Source organism: Prionailurus bengalensis, chromosome E3, assembly GCF_016509475.1.
Source record: "Prionailurus bengalensis isolate Pbe53 chromosome E3, Fcat_Pben_1.1_paternal_pri, whole genome shotgun sequence".
Taxonomy (NCBI): domain Eukaryota; kingdom Metazoa; phylum Chordata; class Mammalia; order Carnivora; family Felidae; genus Prionailurus; species Prionailurus bengalensis.
Window position 1 is genome coordinate 2,756,619 of NC_057357.1, and position 22,791 is coordinate 2,779,409.

At 53.8% G+C, this 22,791-nt stretch overlaps 1 protein-coding gene across 4 annotated transcripts; it reads left to right on the forward strand.

Annotated features, from left to right (window-relative positions):
* The first annotated feature begins 1,818 nt into the window (after positions 1 to 1,818).
* On the forward strand, positions 1,819 to 19,505 carry BRAT1 (BRCA1 associated ATM activator 1). Of its 4 annotated transcripts, none has more exons than XM_043559566.1 (14): positions 1,819 to 2,079; positions 2,869 to 3,012; positions 10,655 to 10,809; positions 13,116 to 13,263; positions 13,733 to 14,105; positions 14,368 to 14,487; positions 15,546 to 15,637; positions 16,330 to 16,448; positions 16,522 to 16,708; positions 16,916 to 16,989; positions 17,633 to 17,735; positions 17,842 to 17,940; positions 18,115 to 18,290; positions 18,602 to 19,505. In XM_043559566.1, the coding sequence occupies exons 2-14, from the start codon at positions 2,886 to 2,888 to the stop codon at positions 19,298 to 19,300; spliced, it is 2,472 nt and encodes an 823-aa protein (XP_043415501.1). In that variant the 5' UTR covers positions 1,819 to 2,079; positions 2,869 to 2,885; the 3' UTR covers positions 19,301 to 19,505. The 4 variants fall into 4 exon arrangements, with proteins under 4 accessions (XP_043415501.1, XP_043415500.1, XP_043415502.1 ...); XM_043559565.1 differs by having other exon boundaries at positions 1,824 to 2,590; XM_043559567.1 differs by lacking the exon at positions 1,819 to 2,079 and adding an exon at positions 2,116 to 2,590 and having other exon boundaries at positions 2,682 to 3,012.
* Positions 19,506 to 22,791: the final 3,286 nt, after the last annotated feature.

Here is a 22,791-nt window from a genome sequence, read left to right on the forward strand (position 1 = left end):
TGGCACCAACATATAGTGCAGGTTCATGGCTCTCTTTTCGTCAGTGTCCTCACTTGTACACAGAGGGGGTGTGGCTCCCCACCGGCACAGAGAACCTGAACTGCTTATCTTAACAACTTCCATTTATTTCCTCGAGGTATCGCCCACATGGAGGACAAAAGCTTTTGCTACCTTAACTACCTATGCCCCTGTACCCCCTGCTCCACTCCTGGAGCTCCACAGTCCCCCTGTCCTTCCTGTTTTTCACATACCTCCTCTCAGTTAGTTACAGAGACAGTACATGTCCACGGCTTTTTATCTGCTGTTCTGAATTCGGAAAACTTTTGAAATCCTTTCAGAATTCATTGGTTGGCAAAACTTTTCTGACCTGAACTCATTCGTCGACAAAAGTCTGAGCTGGGGCTATTTATGGTTGTTTATTTATTCCACCTGGAGTGTATATTAATGTGACCGCGGAACTTTTAACGCATTATATGGCGTACTGCATCAAACCCTGCTGGGATTGTAATCTCACACACTGTACATGCACCACATAGGTTCTCTTCAAGTGTGAACAATTACAAATTCTGAGCCATGTGTCTCCAGAAGTTTCAGGTAAGAAATTGTGGGCCTGTATAATCTGGTATTCAGCTCTGGAGTCAGAATGCCTAGGTTCAGATGCCAGCCGTGCCAGCCCACTGGCTATAAGCCCTTAGGAGTTCCCCTCTCTGCACCTCAGTTTCCTCACCTGGGCGGATGGTGACAGTACCCACCCTCCTGAGGTTAGTGCAGAATCATCCGAGCTTATTTTTTTTTCTTAGTGGATGCATTTAATTTTATTTTTCAAAATTTACTTTCAAATTAGCATATAGTGCAACAATGATTTCAGGAGTAGATTCCTCAGTGCCCCTTACCCACTTAGCCCATTCCCCCTCCCACAACCCCTCCGGTAACCCTGTTTGTTCTCCATATTTAAGAGTCTCTTGTTTTGTCCCCCTCCCTGTTTTTATATTATGTTTGCTTCCCTTCCCTTATGTTCATCTGTCCTGTGTCTTAAAGTCCTCATATGAATGAAGTCATTTATTTGTCTTTCTCTCGCTGACTACTTTCGCTTAGTATAATACCCTCTAGTTCCATCCACGTAGTTGCAAATGGCAAGATTTCATTCTTTCTGATTGCCAAGTAATACCCCATTGTGTGTGTGTGTGTGTGTGTGTGTGTGTGTGTGTGTATCATCTTCTTTATCCATTCATCCGTGGATGATCATTTGGGCTCTTTCCATCCGAGCTTATATTAAGTGAAGCACTGATAAGCACTGATTAAGTAGCACTAACAGTGCTACTGTTAAGATGCTTTTCCCCAACAACTGCTCGATCATGCAAATAGGAGTATCCCCTTTTTTACAATGAGGAATCACAATTCGGGGAAAACTGTGTAGTTCAAACCTTTTCACCCAAGTGCTTCTAAGGGGCGGGGTGTCCGAAGTGATTACCCATCGAAGTCCATGTTTTTAATATTCCTTTTTATTTCAGTACCCGTAGGCATTTTGCTTTCTATATCCTAACACATACCTGGTGTTTCCCCCCAGATCGTGCTGAGGCACTGACGCTAAGGGAAGATGAAACTGGGTTTTATCCCCTGGCTTTGAGAACCTCTGGCACACAGCTAATGGGCCCTGAGGGCTCAGTTGTGAGGCCAAAGGACACTGTCTACGCCTTTAAGGATGAGGATGCCCCTTCCGGGACCTGCATGCCTCCCGCACGCCCAGACACCGAGTATCCAGGCGGGCGAGGCCACGCCTCTTCCGGCCATAGCCTCGCTCCTTCCGCCGGAAGTCCCGCCTTCTGGCGCGATGCCCGCCGGGCGCTAGGGCGCGTACCACCGAGCGTCCCTGCGAAGGTGATGGGTCGGGGGTCACCGGATTGGCGCCGGCCTGTCTGAGGGCTTCTCAGCTTGAGCTCTTTTCTCCCGGGGCTCCCGGGTGGCCTTTCGGGGACTTTCACGCTCTCCCCGGCCGCCGACTCTGCGGTCGCCCCCTCCAGATCCGGCAAGTGGCGCGGCCCGGGGCGGGGCCTGAGGCGGCGGAGGGACGCGGAGCTGGTGAGGGGCGCTATCGGGGAGGGGCGCTACCGGGCAGGGGTGGCGGAGCCGGCGGAGTCGGGAAGAGGGGCTGGGGGCCCTGGAGCATCCTGGGGCCGGCCGGACCGCGGCCGCCGCCTCGTGCTCCCTCCGGGCTCTTCGGGAGGCCGGTGCCCGGCGCGGCAGCGGGGTCCGCAGGGAGGGCTCCCTTCTCAGGGACCTAGCCTCACCGGGGACGGACAGACAGACCCACTTCCGGCTGCGACCGAGCCACTGACAGCCCCCAGCTCCCGAGAGAACCCTCCCTGACCGCATGACCTCCGGGCTCCCCGTCCCCTCCCAGGCGGGACACGCAGGTGCACACCCCGGCCCGGGAGAGACGGGCCCGGGACGGAGCGCCTTCCTCTCTGCACACTGGTGGCTGCGGGGGTGTCGCTTACAGACTCGCTGACCCCGGGAGAGACGCTCTTCCCCTGTCCTCGCGGCTAGCGCCAGGAGGCACGCACCCCAGACTGGCCCACGGGCAGTTTGGGTGAGCATCCAGCCGTTCCCCTCCCACCAGAGTCCAGGGTTGGCAGGCTCAGCACCTGAGACCTCGTGGTTTACACCAGACTCCTTTCCAGCCAGGGCGGCCAGAACTCAGGGCCCCTGCCTGCTCTGGAACACCTCCCAGTACCACCCTGGCAGCTCCCTCGGAGGATTGTGGTCCTGCAGCGCCTGGCCTGCTGTGAAAGTTCTGGGGCCTGAGCGGACACCGGGGCCGCCTGTGATTAGGGTGGGCGGGACCTGGCCCTGACCTTTTCTTTGCAGGAATCTCCAGCCTTATCATGGACCCAGAGTGCTCCCAACTCCTCCCGGCTCTCTGTTCCGTTCTGGCAGACCCCAGGCAGCCCGTGGCAGATGACACCTGTTTGGAGAAGCTGCTGGACTGGTTTAAAACCATCACTGAAGCCGGTAAGGTGGGAGGGTGCTGCTGTTGTCTTTTTGCCTAGAGGCCAGATGGTGCATGGGACTCCCCTGTCCAGGGGAAGGGGTGTCCATCTGGCTCCCTTCCTTCACATCCTGGAGATTCCACCTGGCTGGTTGGGAATACGTCCAGCTGAAGCTTGAGTGAATGAGCAGGAGAACTTGATCTTGACGTTGTTAGGCTGCTTCCAGCCCTGATTCAGGCCTCCTCTTGTCCAGTTCACGCTAGAGGGCTGCAGAGGGCATAGACAAACTTACTTTGTTGTCATTGCACTTACTTGTTTGAAGAAATCTTTTCTTATTATGAAATTAATACATATGCTTTAAACCTGGAGCAACACAAAGGCGTCCAGAGGAAAATTAAACCACCGGCAACTTGGTTAATTTCCTTCCAGCCTTTTTTCCTGACGTCATACAGCTGTATTTTTCTTTTTCTTTTTTAATTTTTTAATGTTTATTTTTGAGAGAGAGCAAGCGGGAGAGGGGCAGAGAGAGGGAGACAGAGTCAGAAGCAGGTGCCAGGCTCTGAGCTGTCAGCACAGAGCCTGACGTGGGGCTTGAACCCATGAACCTCGAGATCATGACCTGAGCTGAAGGCGGATGCTAACCGACTGAGACACGCAGGTGCCCCCAGCTGCCAGCTGCATTTTTCTTATAAAAATGAAGTCACACTGTAAATACAACTCAGTGTCGTGCTTTTTCTCTGTGAACCATTGCAGAGGGCATTTTCTCTGTGGAACACATTGATTTTATTGACCGTGTGGCATTCCCTGTGTGCATGGACCATAATGGGTATAATCACACCACTGCTATTAGGTGGTTGTGTTTCTCAGGCTCCTTATCATAAATAATGCCGTAATGGCTTCTTCGCATGCACGTCTTTTCACGCAGATGTTTGATCTCTTGGCTGGTAATTGCCTTAGAGTAGATCCCGTACCGTTAATTTCTAATTGTTACTTTGGTTTATCCTGCACTTTTACTCTCTTTTGAGTTGAATATCTAAGTCTTTCTTGTTTTTTAATATAGGCACCTGAGGCTACACACTCTTCTGAAGGCATCATTTTAGCTGCGTCCTTCAGAATTACTTTTGCTGTAATTTATTTCCAACTATTTTAATACTTTTTACTGAGATATTTATTCTTCATGCACAAATCATTTAAAAGGGTAATTTTTTAGATTTACAGTATGGACTTTTTTTTTTTTTAATTTTTTTTTTTTAACGTTTATTTATTTTTTGGGACAGAGAGAGACAGAGCATGAACGGGGGAGGGGCAGAGAGAGAGGGAGACACAGAATCGGAAGCAGGCTCCAGGCTCCGAGCCATCAGCCCAGAGCCCGACGCGGGGCTCAAACTCACAGACCGCGAGATCGTGACCTGAGCCGAAGTCGGACGCTTAACCGACTGAGCCACCCAGGCGCCCCTAATATGGACTTTTTTCAGTGTTTTTATTATTGATTTCTAGTTTATTTCATTGGACTTAGAAACTATTTATGTTTTGATTCCTTTGTATCGAGGCTTTTATCACGGCAGAATACACAGTTTTCCCAGACGTTCTGTAGATTTCCCTATATGCTGCTGTTTCTGGTATTTGTAGAGTCCTCAGTTGTGACCTTGTTTGTAGTCAGAGTTTGCAAGTTACTTTTAGACAGGTTTCTTTATTTGTTATTAAAATTTTTTTTTTTTTTTTTTTTTTAGAGAGAGAGCACAAGTGGGGGAGAGGGACAGAGGGAGAGAGAGAATCTTAAGCAGGATCCACACTCAGCGAGGGAGTTCAATGTGGGGCTCAACCCCACAACCCCGGGATCGTGACCTGAGTGGGACGCTCAACTGACTGAGCCCCTGGACAGGTTTCTTTGAGATATAATTTACGTACCATGGAATTGACTCAAAGTGTGTAATTGATTGGTTTTTAGTGAAATCACGCACGGGGCGGGGCACTCGTTGCCATGGTGTAATTCTGCAGCATTGTCGTCTGCTTTAGAGAAACTTGGTGCCCAGTAGCAGTTCACTTGCCCCCGCCGCCCCTCTCAGTTCACCCGCCCCCCCCCCCCCCCCCCGGCCTGTGCTCTGTGGTCCTTGTTGCTCCACACGATCAGAGAACTGGCTCCACGCTGGCTCCTTAGTCACGTCTACGTTGTTCAAGCCTGCTGTCTTCCTGCTAATCGGTATGCTTGATTGTTTCCGGAGAGAGGTGAAGACCCTACCCTGAGGTGGTGGATTCAACCATTTGTCTTTGACGTCCTGCTTTTTCCTTTGCACACTGTGAAGTTAGCCTCGGTACGCGCAGGCTTAGACTGTTCCTTCTTTGACCAATGACTTTTTCCCTGAAGCACCGATAATGCTTTTTGTTTCAAAGTCAGGTTTGTCAGCTGTTCTCTTGCCGCGGCAGCTCTTCGAAAGCAGGAACTGGCCCGAGCACCTGCGACGCCTTAAGCCCATCCTTTCTGTGCCGCTTCCTCGCTTCTCGTAAGCACCATGCTGCCGGCCTGGTTCTTAACTGAAGATGAGCAGCTCTTTTAACAGACAGTCTGCTTCGTTTGTTTAGCTTATTGTTACGTTGGGACTATCTTCTCTCGTATTTTTAATTAATTACGAGGCCTTGTCTTTGTTTCTTTTTTCCTCCTTTTTTACTCTCCATTGGATTAATAAAGCTTTCGTTTTTAAGGTTTTCTTTTTTTGGTTTGGAAGTTATGCATTCCACTTTTGTTCGTTTGCAGTTACCTCCCCCACAGACTGGATGTAAAAAGTCAAAAGTTAACTAGAATCTCCATCTTCTGTTCCAACAACACAAGGATTTCAGGGCACTTTAACGCCAGCCAAGCACAAGCCTCTGCTTTATTGTTGTCTGGTATTCTGATTCCACCTTGTTTTAACCTCTGTCAAAAGTTATTTATTTAAAATTTTTACAGTTGGTGCTTTTTTTTTGATATTCTAAAGCATATGCATTTTATTTATTTTTTAAAATTTAAATCCAAGTTGGTTAACATATAGCGTAATAATAATTTCAGGAATAGAATTTAGTGATTCATCAGTTACGTACAACACCCAGTGCTTATCCCAGCAAGGGTCCTCCGTAATGTCCTTCTCCCATTTAGCCCATCACCCGCCCAGCTCCCCTCCAGCAACCCTCAGTTTGTTCTCTATATTTAAGAACTTCTTGTAGTTTGTTTCCCTCTTTGTTTTTATATTATTTTTACTTCCCTTCCCTAACGTTCATCTGGTTTGTATCTTAAATTCCACATGTGTAGGACCATATGGTATTTATCTTTCTCTGACTTAATTTGCTTAGCATAATACACTCTAGTTCTATCCACGTTGTTGCAAATGGCAAGATTTCATTCTTTTTGATCGCTGCCGAGTAATATTCCACTGTATGTATAAACCACATCTTCTCTATCCATTCATCAGTCGACGCACATTTGGGCTTTTTCCATACGGTTCTTGTCAATAGCACTGCTATAAACATGGGTACCTTTGCCTCTTTGAATCAGCACTCCTGTACCTTTGGATAAATACCTAGTAATGCAATTGCTGGGTCATAGGGTAGTTCTGTTTTTAATTTTTTGAGGAACCTCCACACTTTTCCAGAGTGGCTGCACCAGTTTGCATTCCCACCAACAGTGCAAGAGGGTTCCCATTTTCCACATCATCGTCAGCATCTGTTGTTTCCTGAGTTGTTAATTTTAACCATTCTGACAGGTGTGAGGTGGTATCTCATTGTGGTTTTGATTTGTATTTCCCTGATGATGAGTGATGTGGAGCATTTTTTCATGTGTTGGTTGGCCATCTGGATGCCTTCTTTGGAGAAGTGTCTATTCATGTCTTTTGCCCATTTCTTCACCGGATTATTTGTTTTTTGGGTGTTGAGTTTGATAAGCTCTTTTTCGATTTTGGATAGTAACCCTTTATCTGATACGTCATTTGCAAATATCTTCTCCCATTCTGTCGGTTCCTGCCTTTTAGTTTTGCCGATTGTTTCCTTTGCTGTGCAGAAGCTCTTTATCTTGATGAGGTCCCAGTAGTTCATTTTGTTTTTGTTTCCCTTGCTTCCGGAGACGTGTTGAGTAAGAAGTTGCTATGGCTGAGGTCAGAGAGGTTGTTGCCTGTGTTCTCCTCGAGGATTCTGATGGCTTCCTGTCTTCTGTTCAGGTCTTCTACCCATTTTGAGTTTGTGTCTCGTGCAGTCCACGTTCTTTCTTCTGTATGTCGCTGTCCAGTTTTCCCAGCACCATTTGCTGAAGAGACTTTTTTCCACTGGATACTCTTTCCTGCTTTGTCAAAGATAAGTTAGCCATATGTTTGTGGGTCCATTTCTGGGTTCTCTATTCTGTTCCATTGATCTGTGTGTCCGTTTTTGTGCCAGTACCATACTGTCTTGATGCTTACAGCTTTGTAACACAGATTGAAGTCCGGAATTGTGATGCCTCCAGCTTTGGTTTTCTTTTTCAGGATTGCTTTGGCTATTTGGGGTCTTTTCTGGTTCCATACAAATTTTAGAATTGTTTGTTCTAGCTTTGAGAAGAATGCTAGTGTTATTTAGATACGGATTGCATTGAATATGTAGATTGCTTTGGGTAGTATTGACATTTTAACAATATTGTTCTAATCCAGGAGTATGGGATGTTTTTCCATTGTTTTGTGTCTTCCTCAGTTTCTTTCATAGGCTTTCTGTAGTTTTCAGTGTATAGATTTTTCATCTCTTTGGTTAGGTTATTCCTAGGTATTTTATGGGTTTTGGTGCAATTGTAAATGGGATCGATTGCTTGATTTCTTTCCGCTCCTTCATTATTGGTGTATAGAAATACCACCGATTTCTGTGCATTCGTTTTATATTCTGCGACTTTGCTGAATTCATGGATCAGTTCTAGCCGTTTTTAGGTGGAAACTTTTGGGCTTTCCATATAGGGTATCATGTTGTCTGCAAAGAGTGAAAGTCTGACTTCCTCCTGGCCGATTTGGATGCCTTTTATTTCTTTGTGTTGTCTGATTGCTGAGGCTAGGACTTCCAACACTGTGTTGAATAACTGTGGTGAGAGTGGACATCCTTGTCGCGTTCCTGACCTTAGTGGGAAGGCTCTCCATTTTTCCCCATTGAGGATGATGTCAGTGGTGGGTCTTTCGTATATGACCTTTATGATCTGGAGGTATGATTCTTCTATCCCTATTTTCTTGAGGGTTTTTATAAAAAAGGATGCTCTAATTTGTCAAAAGCTTTTTCTGCATCTGTTAAGAGGATCATGTGGTTCTTATCCTTTCTTTTATTAATGTGATGTGTCACATTGATTGGTTTGCAGATATTGAACCAGCCCTGCATTCCAGGAATAAATCCTACTTGATCGTGATGAATAATTCTTTTAATGTATTGTTGGATCCAGTTTGCTAGTATCTTGTTGAGAATTTTTGCATGTATATTCATCAGGGAAATTGGTCTGTAGTTCTCCTTTTTAGTAGGGTCTTTGGTTTTGGGATCAAGGTAATGCTGGCTTCATAGAATGAGTTTGGAAGTTTCCCTTCCATTTCTATTTCTGGAACAGCTTCAAGAGAATAGGCGTTAACTCTTCTTTAAGCGTTTGGTAGAATTCCCCTGGGAAGCCATCTCTTGTCTGTTGGGGGATTTTTGATTATTGATTCAATTTCTTTACTGGTTATGGGTCTGTTCAAATTTTCTATTTCTTCCTGTTTCTAGGTAGTGTATATGTTTCTAGGAATTTGTCCAATTTGTCGGCGTATAATTGTTCATAGTATTCTCTTATTACTGTTTTTATTTCTGCTGTGTTGGTTGTGATCTCTCCTCTTTCATTCATGATTTTATTTATTTGGGTCCTTTCCTTTTTCTTTTTGATCAATCTGGCTAGGGGTTTTTATCAATTTTGTTAATTCTTTCAAAGAGCCAGCTCCTGGTTTCATCAGTCCGTTCTGTTTTTCTTTTGTTTTGTTTTGTTTTTTATTTCTGTATCATTGATTTCTGTTCTAATTATTTCCCTTCTTCTGCTGGTTTGGGGCTTTGTTTGCACCTCTTTTTCTAGCTCTTTTACATGTAAGGTCATGTTGTGTCTTTGAGACCTTTCTTCCTTCTTTAGGAAGGCCTGGATTGCTATATACTACCCTCTTATGACCGCATTTGCCGCATCTCAAAGGTTTTGGGCTGTCGTGTTTTCATTTTCATTGGCTTCCATGTAATTTTTAATTTCCTCTTTAATTTCTTGGTTAACCCATTCATTCGTTAGTAGGATGTTCTTTAGTCTCCAAGTATTCATGGTCTTTCCAAATTTTTTCTTTTTTTTTTTTTTAACTTTTTTTTTAATGTTTATTTATTTTTGAGAGAGAGAGAGAGAGCAGGGGAGGGGCAGAGAGAGAGGGAGACAGAATCCCAGGCAGGCTCCATGCTGTCAGCACAGAGCCTGACGTGGGGCTTGAACCCATGAACCATGAGATCATGACCTGAGCCGAAACCAAGAGTTGGATGCTTAACCAACTGAGCCACCCAGGCGCCCCTTTCCAAATTTTTTCTTGTGGTTGATTTCGAGTTTTATAGCGCTGTGGTCTGAAAATAGGCAAGGTATGATCTCGATCTTTTTTTACTTAAGGGCTGATTTGTGTCCTAGTATGTGATCTATTCTGGAGAACGTTCCATGTGCACTGGAGAAGAATGTATATTCTGCTGCTTTAGGATGAAATGTTCTGAATATATCTGTTAAGTCCATCTGGTCCAGTATGTCATTCAAAGCCATTGTTCCCTTGTTGATTTTCTGTTTAGATGATCTGTCCTTTGCGGGAAGTGGGGTGTTGAAGTCCCCTACTGTTATGGTACTATTATCAACGAGTTTCTTTATGTTTGTGATTAATTGATTTACATATTTGGGTGCTTCATGTTGTAAATATTTAAAGTTGTTAGATCTTCTTGGTAGATAGACTCCTTCATTACAATATGATGCCCTTCATTTCTTGTTGCGTGTTTATTGTGAAATCTTGCTTGTCTGATATGAGTATGGCTACTCCAGCTTTCTTTTGACCATTACCATGATAGATGGTTCTCCATCCCCTTTAAATCGGCGCTTTTTAGATTTGCCCATGTGTTTACTGGTTTCTTTGATTCGTGCTTCTCTAATCTTCACGCTGTTCTCTTTTGTCCTTACTGAACCACATTCTCTGGTAGTTATTTCAGCAAGGGCCTCCCAACCGGAAACTGCCCGCCTTTGCCCCACAGTTCCCTTTCCCCGTCTCGGCGCTTCTGAACAGCAGCGTGGCCGAGTAGACGTCTCAGATGTCTTCGTTGTCCTTCCTCGCATTGAGTGCTCTTGGTTTAAGAAGAAAGTATCCATTTGAGAGGTAGAGACGGTCTTCTGCTTTAACTTGCATTCCTTTTTGTAATCAGCAAGATAGATCGCCTTCGGGTTTGCTGGTCCTCGCCCTCCCCTGTGTCGGAGGTGACAGCTGTCTAGTCTGTGCCCTCTCGCCGCGTTGAAGCGCCGACTCCTTTGTTGCGGTCATTGCGAATACTTTCGCCCAGAGCGATTACTAAATCCGGCCACGGGAGAGGAGGTCTGGGGGTCGCCTGAAGAACCGGCCTCGAGGGAGAGTTGATCACTGGGCCTCAGTGACACTCCTCCCGGCCGGGCCCTCCTGCAGGGTCCAGCCTGCTGTTGTTACAGGAGAACCCCTGCCTGCTGGGGCTGCTCTGCCACGTGCTGAAGCCCCAGGACCTGAGTCCCAGAGTCCTCGCCTTCTCCCTCCGCCTCGCGGGCATGCTTGCAGCCCAGGAAGATTGCTTCCAGTACCTTCAGGTGAGCCTGGGCCCTCCAACCGAGAGGCCCACCGGGAAGTACACGGCTTTCTTCTGCAGGCGCACAGAGCAGTGGCGGCTGTCGTGACCCTTGGGTCTCTGAGATATGGCTTGCCCCGTGTTTTGACGGGCACCACGGGATTTTTTTCCTGAGCGTAATCCTTCTTTGAAAAACTGACCGGGAATGACGGGGTGAAGGGGTAGAGTTTTTGAAGTAACACAGAGCTGGGGTTGACTCAGCTCTGACACCTGCCCTCCGAGCCTCGGTGTCTTCCTGTGACGGAAAGAGAGCTGTGCGTGTCATGTAGACCGTCACGAGGCTTAACCGAGAGCATCTGTCCAGCACTTAGTCCTGTGGGACGGATGAATGAGGGCCTAGTGAGGATTTCTACTGAGTAATAAGGCAGGGGGCTTGGAGAGCCGCCCCCCCGCCCCGCCCCAGCTGTGCGTCCAACAGCTCTTCACAGTCCCGGGCGGGCACAGTGGGGTTTGTGAGGCGACGCCTGCCATACGCCTGTCTGGCCCTGTGACGGCACCCCTGGCTCCTCGGAGCCTCACGGCTCACCTGAAGGCTCACCAGCTTCCTCTGGCGCAGTGTGTGAAGGGCCCCGGGGAGGCCATGCCGGGATGGAGTCGCTCGAAGAGGGGACAGTAGCGGGGAGGGATGTGTCCTCTCAGTAACTCTGGGTGCCGTTCTCGGACGCTCTTCGCTTGGGCGATACGGTCTCCCGAGAGGCACAGCCCGGCACCGACCGGCCCGCCGTAGGACCCACCACAGTGTTCCGGGGCGCACCTTTGCTGTTCTCGTGGGATCGTACGGTAACCCTCACGTGCCTGCAGAGCTTGCAGCTTAGACAGCTCTTCAGGGTTTGCAAGGTCACTTTCATTTCATCCTAGGAGCCCTGGCCAGTCGGCACATCAGCACTCTTTATCTCTGTTTCCTAGACAAGGGAATGCCGGGGGGCTTAGTGCGAGAACCCCACAGAAGCGGCAGAACTCACACTAGACCCTAGAGAGTCTGCTGCTGGCTGTAAGCAGGGACGAGGGGCCCAGGCCGGGTGCGGGCTCTCAGTCGGCAGCGAAAGGCTGCCCTCCTGTCTGCTGGGCCCACAGCACTGGGCTGGCCTCCTGTCCCTTTGTCAGCTGCCCCTTCACAGCCCCACGGGCTCCTGGTCAGCCAGCTGCTCAGAGGGGGCCAGCGTCTAGGCGGGGAACCTACAGACCGACGATGCAGGGAAGGGGGTGGCAGAGTCTTTGTGCCGCCCATTGGCTACGATCTGCCCTGGGGAGGGGCTGTACCTGTCGGAGGGTCTCCCTTGGGTGACCGCAGATCCGCCGTCAGTGGCGCCCCTCTGGGGCCCGCGGCCATCATAGAATTAGACTCTTAGCCTTAGGGGATTGGAATCTGTCTCTTGAGTCTTGTCCCTTATCCTGGAGTCTGAGGTGATTGGACGGTTCCTGTACCTTGAGGGTCGGCCATCGTTGAGCAGGACGCCCTGTGGCCCAGGCAGGGCGCAGGCTTTGACCACATTTCTTCTGCGGGGGTAGGAGAGGCTCAGAGTGAATAACTGCTCCAGCGAGCAGCTCTGTTCGTAAGAGGCAGCATCAGGCTTCCCTCGTGTCGTGTGGAAACCCAGGAGTGAACGAGGATGTGATGCCCGTGGTAGGAAGTGTAGGACGGTGTGTGATTGTACCGTACGTGTCCCTAAGCCAGTGGAGCTTGAGTGGGGAGTTAGCCACTGCCGGCTTGCGGGGGTGGGTGTCAGCTTTGTGGGGGCAGTGGGCTCGCAGCTGGGTTGTAAAGGTTTGAACAGGTGCAGGGAGCGGGGCCTGACGCAGGTGTGCGGGGCATCGGGGTGGGGGGACACCTGGAGGAGGGTGGCCGCCTTGGTGGACCCACATGCCAAGCTCAGGAGTTCGGTGGTCTGTGGAGACCGTTGAGACTCCGTGAGCACAATGTCACGGTCACAGGTGGACGTTTGGAGACGGAGCTCGTGGTTCTGTTTTCAGGGCGAGGATTTCTGAAGTAAACTGACAGGAGTGATGGACCTTTGTTTACAACCCCGTTCTGCCCCAAAAGCTGTGTCCTGCAAGGCAGACCTGGCATTGCTGGGGCTGGTGTGGCTGTGCCGATGGCCACTGCCACTTCCTGGAGGCACGGCTGCCTGGGGGCTTTTCGTGTGGCAGTGATTGAGAGAGCTCCCCGAGGAAGTGCCTCGACCAGCCCTGAATGGTAGAAAAGCCACCTCTGAAGTGCCCGTCTCCCGGGAACCTGCCCAGGTCACCGCTTCCTTCTCCGCTTCCCAGCAGGGGGAGTTGCTGCCCAGGCTCTTTGGGGAGGCAGGACCCCTCGGAGGCGCCGCCTGGACCGCCCCCAGCGTGCGCAGCGGCTGGATCCAGGGCCTGCGCTCCCTGGCGCGTCACCCCAGTGCCCTGTGCTTCCTGGCCGACTGCGGTGAGTGCCCTGCCTGGTCTGCTTCTGCCTGTGGCCCGGCCGCGCCTGTGCGGCCCCAGGGAGATCATTGCAACGTGCTGGGCCTCGTCTCCTCTTCTGTGAAAGCGGCTGTGCTATCGCGGGGCTGTTGTGAGGAGCATGTGGGGTAGCCGGGTGGCAGGGGCGGGGCACTGAAGGGGCGGTTCGAGGCCCTTCGAGGTCACTGCAGTGTGCTTCACCTCGGAGGTCAGACCCAGCAGGTCGGGTGGTTTTGAAACTCATTAGAATCAAAAGCTTCCTTCCAAGGGTCTGGAAATCTCCATTCCTGTTCCTCTGCCTCTGAGCAGAGGGGAGGCGGGGCCCTCGCCGTGCCTCCTGGGGCTTGCGGCATTCATGCTGTTTCCCTGAGGTTCTGAAGTTAAAGCCGCTTTGGATTCTGTTCCAGCTGAACCCCGTTTTCTTCTCTCCCTGCCCCTGTCCCCAACCCCAGGTGCCGTTGACACCATCTTCTCCCTGCAGGGAGATTCCAGCCTGTTTGTGGCCTCGGCAGCTGGGCAGCTCCTGGTGCACATCCTGGGCTTGTCTCTGCAAGGTCCAGCTGAGGGACACCCTGGCCTGCAGACTGGTGATTGGCCAGTGTGTGCCCAGAAGATAGTGAGTCACATCGAGGAGTCCCTGCGCTCCGCGGCCACCCCGCAGATCACACAGGCTCTAAACGTGCTGACCACCACTTTCGGGCACTGCCACAACCCTTGGACGCAAGTCCTGTGGGTGCGGCTGAGTCCCCTTGTGGCCTGTCTGCTCGAGAAAGACCCCGTCCCCGCTGCACACTCGCTCGTGGATCTCCTCCTCAGCGTGGCCCGGTCAGTCCCCTGGGGTGCAGCTGGGAGCGGGCAGGAGTTAGGGGCGCTCGTTTCCTTGGGAAGCCTTAGAGTGGCTGTTACACCTGGGGCCACCGCCGGCGGCAGAGGGAATGCCAGAGGGGGTCTGAAAGCCCGCACGCCTAGAAAGGCTCTGTCTCAGCTGGGCGTGCGTGGCCCCGGGGCTGTGGCAGTCCCACTGAACACTGCACGGGCTTTGGGGGACAGGACAGAGAAGTAACTTTCTTTCTGGGGTCCTCTGCAGTTCTCCGGTGCTGAGTTCATCCAGCTGTGGCCTGTGGGAGACTGTGGCACAGACTCTGAGCCATCTGAGCCCCACCCAAGCAGGGCCGTTGGCTTTGGGGATCCTGAAACTGCAGGAATGGTAAGGATTGGGGTTTATTTTGCGCAAGGACAGGCAGAGAGAGGTCTCAGCCCCTGTCTGGGGGCCGGGGGGCTTTCAGGGAGCTCCTGAAACTAGAGAAGAGTCAGAGGTGGCCGTCGGCAGTGTGACCTGGTGGGATTTCAGTTACTGCGGAGGCATTGCCGTATGCTGTGGCTTCCTGCACGCTGCAGCGACAGAATAACTACTTCAGACACGAGCTTTAGAGGCTCCCCGGAGACAGAGCAGACTCTCTGAGCTGCTCTGCTCAGAGCAGGGCTAGGTTCGTACCCAGGGTCCACTCTCTCCACCGCCCCCTGCTTCCCTCCCCTCCCCAGCGGCCTTAGCTTGTAGATCCTGGGCCGCCATGGCGTGCACGTCCCTGGGGCCCTGGGACAGTAGGGGGGACCCAGTAGGCAGGAGCGGCTGGCCAGCTTCCTGCAGGTAAGGGAAGGATGCCTGAGTCCAGAGATGGGAAGAACGAGGAGGTCGTTGTAGGGTTGTGGGCAGATGAGAGCTGGTCGTGTTGGCCCAGGTTGGGGGTGAAAGTCACCACAGGACCCACTCGCCAGAGGGGCTGTGTGTCTGACGTGGACCTGGCTCTCAACTCCAGGCTCTCCGGGTGTTCATGAGGAGGTAGTGGCTGAAAGGGGAGGACCGGGCAGCCCTCGGGGCAGAATTGTGTGCTGGCTGAGTCCCCCACCCCACCCTGAGCCCGAGGACTTGGGAGACAGAGCAGCAGGGACTCTCCCGGGAGGTGGGGACTCCCGTCCCTTGGTCCTGAGCGGGTACTGTCCCCTGGAGCACGTGTGATGAGGCCTTCCTTCCTAGGGCTGTTCCTGGGGCCTGGGGAGGTGCTCCTGCGGGGTCCCACGTTGGTGGCCTGCATGCCGGGGGCCTGAGTGCCGGTCACAGTGCCTGAAAAGAAGCTGTTTCTCGAGGGAGCGTCCAGAGTCCCGGCACTGGCCTCTTTGCCCCAGACTTGCTGGGGATGTTAGAGGGGTAGTAGCCACCTCACCCTAGGGTCGGGAAGCGGCACTCACCATGTCCTCTGTGCTCAGTCCACAGGCGTTGAGGGCCCAGGCCTTTGCTGTCCTCCTCCAGCCCCTGACCTGTGTCCTTGAAGCCACCGCTCAGGCCCCCGGACTCCTAGGTATGCTGCTTCCTGAGGGTGGGCGGGTGCAGGAGGGCAGCCCCCGAGGGTCCTGGGCACGTCCTTGGTGTGGGGGCAGGCGGCTCGCTGCCCCCACTGACTGTGCCAAGTGGTGGAGGGGAGCCTGTTGTCACACGCGTGGCTGCTGCTCCTCTCGTGTCCCTACCCTGGAATTAGCGGGGCAGCCTCGCCCCCCGCGGGCGTCGTCTCCCGTGGCCCCAGAACAGCTGGGTGGTTACGCGGGCCTGCACCACATGCTGGTTCCCGACCCAGGACAGGCACACGCTGGCATCTAGACTGGGTGCATCTAGACTCTGTGACCGGGGCAGGGCGACCGCCCCTGCTGTACTTGTCTTGCTTCAGCCACGCAATGTGTTGAGGACTAGCGAAGGGGACCCAGGGGTGCCTGGCGGCCCCGTGCCGAGCGCAGAGATGAATGTCCTGAGCAGCGGGATCGGCCCAAGAACGGGCTGTGGGCAGAGCTGGGCTCTACTGCTCAGGTGCCCGGCAGACAGGCTCAGAGCCCACGTCTGGCCAGCCCATGTCACCCTGGGCACGTCACCCGCTGGGAAGCTGTGGTCCTGGTCTTCAGCGTGGGGTGACGGCCACAGGGCCCGTGGCCGGCAGCCAGGCCTGCAGTGGCCACACGGGAGGCGCCGCTGATGGAGAGCCGCTTCTGGCTTGACTTCCAGACTCGTTGGACGGTACCGGGGGCGCTTCGGTGACGGTGGACACGCTCCTCCCCTCCAAGGCGGCCTGTGTGGGTCTCCTGTGCCGGACGCTGGCCCACCTGGAGCTGCTGCAGCCACTGGTAAGTGTGGCCCCGGCCTGCGTCCGCGGCAGCAGCAGGACCCGGGCCTGCACTGACCTTCCCCCTCTCCCAGCCCCAGCGCCCCTCACCCTGGCCTCAGGCGCCCCTGCTTGGCGCCACGGTGACGATACTGCGGCTCTGCAGTGGTTCGGCGACCCCCACCTCTGACGCGGGGGGCCACCTCTGTGCGTTCCTGGTGGGCTGTGTGCGGGTCCAGCGAGCGGCCCTCGATTTCCTGGGGACGCTGTCTCAGGGGACAGGTGAGCAAGAGTGTCCCTCCCCGCCCCCCACCGGGCCCCGCTTGCCTGCCGCTAGCTGCACCTGGGGCTGCCGTCCTCTGTGTCTTCTCTAGGGCACGGCGGGTTCAGCTGGCCGGTGGGTTCTTTCCCCTGCTCTCCTTGGGTTGACACACTCTGCTGGGGAGGCCCCTGGAAGGGAAGGTCGGGTGCTTCATCTGTCTGTCTCAGGTCCCCGAGAGCTGGTGACACAGGTGTTCGCTGTCCTTCTGGAATATCTCACAAGCCCAGACTCCAGCCCCACGGTACAGGCACAGGGTGTGGCGGGGAGGGCTGGGAGGGGGAGGAGTGTGGGGAGGAGGGGGAAGCGCGTGGGGAGAACTTCTGCAGGCCGCTCAGGACAGGGCCTTCTGTGGGGCCAGAGTCGCTCCTTAAAGTGAGTTTGGAGGGACGGGCAGCGGCACGGGGACTGTCCGGGGCTGGTGAGGACCATGGGCCATGGAAAGCAGAGAATTCTCTGTGACGGAAGGACTCTAGAGCCGGGCAGCCCTGCACTTGGGATCTAAACTCCATCAGCGTTTGCCACCTGCCATCAAGCGGGCAGTTAGAGACTGGGACAAGAGGCCCGGTGGGTTCCTGGGGCTCTGAGGAGAGGAGGCCTTGGAGAGTTTCTGGGTCTTGGTGCGGAAATCCTGTCTCCCCGGTAGTGGGGCATCCTCCTGAGAGCTGCCACGTCCTGTCTCGTGACCCGGGATGCCCGTTCAGCCGCTGCCCGGTGCTTCTGCCTTGGAAAAATGAAACGCAGTGCTTCCTTCTTCCTGAGCCTGGGGTCCCACCTTGTGCCCCTGAGCAGGGGAAGGAGCACAGCGGGGGCAGATGGGGGCAGGCAGGCAGGCCAGCTCGCCCCTCACCGGTCCTGGCCCTGCAGCCCTGCTTTGCCTGCTCCAGGTTCTGAAGAAGGCCTTCCAGGCCACGTTCCGGTGGCTCCAGAGTTCACCTGAGACCCCTGGCTGCAGTGATTTGGATCCCCACGCCCAGCTGTTCCTAAGAGGTAGCCTGGCCCTGCCCGGGGACGCCAGAGCGGGTCGTGGGTGTGGGGCAGCCCGGGGCAAGGCGGGTCTGGCCTGGGCCGCCCTGAGCTGCCCCTCCCGCTGCAGAACTTCTCCCCGTGCTGCCTAAGCGCCTGTGCAGCCCCTGCTGGGAGGTGAGGGACTCTGGCCTCGAGTTCCTGACCCAGATGATCGGACGCTGGGGAGGTGAGTTCAGGGCGCTCAGGGGTGGCTGCGGGAGGGCGGGCTCGGCCTGAGCACACTGGTTGTTTCCTGTTGGCTTTGGGAACCCGACCGCCTAGGCTGCCCTTGGGGAAGGAAGGAAGGAAGGTACAAGTTCAGCCCTTGGTCACAGCTGGTCATGGTCGCTTGGACCCCTAGGGCAGGCCGGCTTCAGACGCACACTCCTCGCTTCCGAGGTGCCCGAGCTCACCGAGCAGCTCCTGCGAGACCCTGAGAGTTACGTCCGTGCGAGCGCAGTGGCCGCCATGGGACAGCTTTCCAGCCAGGGGCTGCGCGTCACCCCCGCCAGCCCCGAACACCCAGGGGGCCAGCAGGTAGGAGGTGGTGGGTCCCGAGGCCAGGTAGTTCACGTCCGGCCGTTGTCTTCACCCCCAGGGTCCAGTGGGTCGCCACCCAGTCATGGGTGGTCTGGGGCCAGGGGCCAGTCGGCCGCATCACCTGAATCTCTGGCCCTGCTTCTAAGTACCCCTGTCACTCGGGCGTGGTCACCTCCCTCTTCAATACGTGAGCGAACGGAGGGCCGCGGGGAAAAGCACCACTAGCCCCCAGACCCGCCGGAGGTGCTTGTCAGCAGGAGCTCTGGCTTCTGCGCTCCCCTCCCACCATCTCTCGCTCTGTCCTTCAGAAGAGCCTGCTCGCGGAGCTCCTGCACATCCTGTCCACAGACTCGGAGGGATTCCCCCGGAGGGCTGTCATGCACGTCTTCACCCAGTGGCTGAGGGACGGGCACGCCGACGTGGCGGGGGACACGGAACGGTTTGTGGCCAGGGTGCTCCAGGTGGCGAGCCAGGATCTGGACTGGGAGGTCCGGGCTCAGGGCCTTGAGCTGGCACTGGTGTTCCTGGAGCAGACGCTGGGCCGACCCAGCTCCCACTGTCCCTATGCCGTGACCCCGCCCGTGGCGGCCCCGCCGAGCTCACTGGCCCAGGCCCTGCGGCCACTCTGCCGAGTGCAGCTCTTCGAGTTTGCCTTTCGTGCCTTGTTTGACTGTGACCGACCCGTGGCTCAGAAGTCCTGTGACCTTCTCCTCTTCCTGAGGGCCCAGACTGCTTCCTACAGCGGCCCGCAGGGGTCCGGGAGTGTCCCTGAGGTGGCCTCTGTGGAGGCCGCCCTGCAGAGGTGGCAGGCAGGTGATCAGGGCCAGCCGCTGGGGTACCTGGAGCCCGAGGTCGTGGTGGCTGTGCTGAGGTGTATGGACCTGGAGGGCCTTCGGGGCGCGTTGGCCGAGAGCAGCGACCGCGTAGAAAAGAGCCCTCAGTCGCTCCTGCAGGACATGCTGGCCATGGTGGGCGCTCTGGGGGAGGACGAGGCGGACTGCTACTGAGGCAGCCTCCCCGGGCCTCCCCTTACGGCCCTTCTTCGCGACCCTGTCACCCAGAGAGCTCTAGCCTGGCCTGGCTGCACGAGGGACCTCTTGGGGAGGCCAGGACCAGGTGAGACCAGCAAGGCTGAAGAGTCCCTTGTGATGTACTATTAAAGAAGAGGCTTATTTTTTACTCAAAATAAATGGCGTTTGGTCCCGCCGCTGAGCCGGCCTGTGTTTGGAGGCTGCCCCGGGGTAGGTGCGAGTGCCAGACCCAGGGGGCTTTGGAGAAGCGACTGAGGAGGGATTTCTTGGCCGGACAGGCGTGTGCTTCATGGGAGTACGTGTTGGGGGTCTCCACTTGGACCCCACTGTGCCCCAGGGGTGCCCAGGTGTCAGAGAGACAATGGCTTGGGCAGGAGAGCATTCAGCCCTGGGTTCCGGCCCCTCGTGATAGTGACCCCGGGTCGGATCGAGGCCAGGTTCCCAGCCTCTGAACCCCCGGGATCACTGTCAGGTTGTAGTGATTCAGAGTCTGCTGTCTCTACTGAGCAGGCAGGGAGAGCTGCTGGTGGCGACACCAGGCCAGTACCCAGGGGGCCACACGGCTGCACCAGTCCTAGCTCTGCCCTCTCTGGGCTGGGTGACCCTGGGCTCGTCACTTCCTCTTAGAATCTGTTTTCTCATCTGTAAGATGGAGATTCTCCCGTTGGCCTCCCGGTGGTAAGTGTCCTGGTGTTCTAAAGCAGCTGGCGTGGTCAAAGAAGACATTGCAGGTGGAATTTATAAATATTTCCGACGAAATAAAAGTGAAAATACAGCTTATCAAGGTTTGTGGGATGAAGCAGTGCTCAGCCCTCTGAGTTTACAGCATTGAATGCAGAGATTAGGAAAGAGGGAACATCTAAAATCAATAGGTTTCTACCTTAGGTGACTAGAAGAAGAAGATCCAATTAAGTCTAAAGCAGGAAAATAAAAATTAGAACCAAAATCAGTTAAAATTGAGAATGAAGTCAAAAGAAAAATCATCCAAACGAAAAACTGATTATTTGAAGAGATCAATAAAATTGATAAGCCTCTAGCCAGTCTGACTTAAAGAGAGGGGATACAAATCACTAATAGCAGCAATGAAAAGGCCCCTCACTGCAGGTCCCATGGAAATTGAAAAAGGAATAGTGAAGGAATATTGTGAACAGCTTTGGGCCCACAGGTTGGGTGACCTAGATGAGACAGACTAATTCCTTGAAAGAAACAAGTTGCCAAAAGTCACACAAGAAGAAATAAACCTTTAGTTAAGGAAATGAAGTCAATAATTCGTAACTTTCCCAGACAGCACCAGGCCCAGATGCGTGCGCTGGTGAACTCTACCAGACCCTTGAAGAAGTCCTTCCCTGCCATCTCTTCCAGAGGGCAGAGTAGAGGGAACGCTTCCTGCTAGTTCTACGAGGCCAGCGTCATCCTGACACCCAAACCAGACATCTTCCAAGAAAACGCTAGAGACCAATGTCTCATGAACATAGATGGTAGGTGTCGTCAAAATGTTAGCGAATCGAAGCCAACAACGTAGAAGACGAGTTGTGCACCACAAGCAGTGGGATTCGTCCCAGGAGTGCGAGGCTGGCTCGGCATTTGAACGTCCGTGCAAGCTGTCACATCCACAGGCTAATGGAGAAAAATCCCATGCTCGTGTCGACAGGTGCAGGAAAAGCATTTGGTAAAACTTGTTACACCCAGTGTTCACCCCAGAGGTGAAGGCCCCACGGCCTCTGGAAAGCCTGTGCCCTTCAGAGACGCTGGTGGAGGGAGAGAAACGTGTGTGGACGGCAGGGCGACCTGTTCTGGGCAGTTCCGTGGAGAGCAGCTGGTGCTGTCTTGGGCAGACTTTACATTCATGGTTCAGCCCTGATGGGATCCACCTCTCGCCTCCTTCACCGAGGGACACTGGCCAGGTCCTGGCCCCACCACTACAGGCCGCCGCACCCCGGGTGGGTCCTGGGACCCCACTGGGTTATAGATGGGCTCCACCAGGCTGTTGAGAGCTGCCAGAGACTTGGTGTGTCGTTCACCAAGAAGGTGGTTGACATGTTAGCTTCTTGCTTTACTCCGTGTTCTTGACCTGCCGTGTCCCTGTGGTTCTGTGGATTGGCCTGCTCTCCCCCTGCTCTGCCCACGTCCTTCCCCTGGCTTCACACAGCACCCTCCCGCTGACAAGCTCAGGACTTCTGCCCAGACTTCTCTCTGAGTCCTGAACCTGCACGTCCACTGCCAGCGGGTCGGCTGTGTCGTGATGGGGCAAGGACACTGCGCTTGTGACATCATGACGCTTCGTTGCGTCCACTGCCTGTCTTGTGGGCTCCTGCAGCCAGTTTTTAATGGGTTTCCTTCCACCCACCTTCCCTGCCTCCAGTCTGTTCTCTTTGGCTGCCAGAGTGATCTGTCTAAACCTGGTCATTGTCCCTTCCCTGCCTAGAAGCTGCCGTGGCTCCCCATTGCCAGCAGGCTGCACACCAGAGCCTTTGGCGCCCATCAGCCTGTCCAGCACAATGTCTTGCAAAGCCCCACCTTATTCCACACCCTCTAACGTCACCAACAGGAGGCTCTAAGGGTCCCCTGGCCGTGGCTAGGTCTCAGGGCCCTCCGTCCGGTTCCGCTTCGGCAGGCGGTCTGCAGCAGGGCCCATGAGCCTGCATTTTGACACCGCAGGAGAGTCTGGTGATACGAATAGCAGTTTGGTTAGTCTTTTTGTTTGTTTTTAATGTTGATTTTTGAAAGAGAGAGAACGTGAGTGGGGGAGGGTCAGAGAGAGAGGGAGACACAGAATCCGAAGCAGGCCCCGGGCTCTGAGCTGTCGGCACAGAGCCCGACAGGGGGCTCGAACTCACGAGGTGTGAGATCATGACCTGAGCCGAAGTCTGACGCTCAACCGCCGGAGCCCCCCCAGGCGCCCCAGTTTTGGTTAGTCTTAAGATGCCGTATCTCGGAACACACGGATACCAAGCGTAGACTCTGACCTGGCAGTTACTTTCTTGCAGCTGTTGTCCACGGAGCACGTCCCCCTGTTCCCTGCCTTCGTGGCCACCGGTCACTGTCCGCCTCATTGCTGTTGCTGGAGGTAACCCGTCTTTCCTCTCTGGCTGCTCTTAAAATTTCTCTCCTCCGGTTCTCTGCAATTTTACTATCGCGTGTAGGTGAGGTTTTCTGTTTTTTGTTTGTTTGTTTTTTCCTTGGGACTCACTGGGATTGTTGAATCAGAATTTTTTTCCCATCAGTTCTGGCAGGTTCTCAGCCCCTGTCCTTTCAGACTTTCAGATATGGTCCTTGATCTTGACTCCGTCTCACTCTGTCACTTACCCTAGAGCTCCAGCAAATACCAGATCTCACGGTTTCCTTCACACATCCTGTGTATTGGTTTCTCTATGTTCCATTCTGTCTGCTTTTTGAAAATTCGTCATCATTTTATATAGCTTCCTGCTGCATGCTGATATTTTCAAGCTTTTGCTTCTTCAAACACA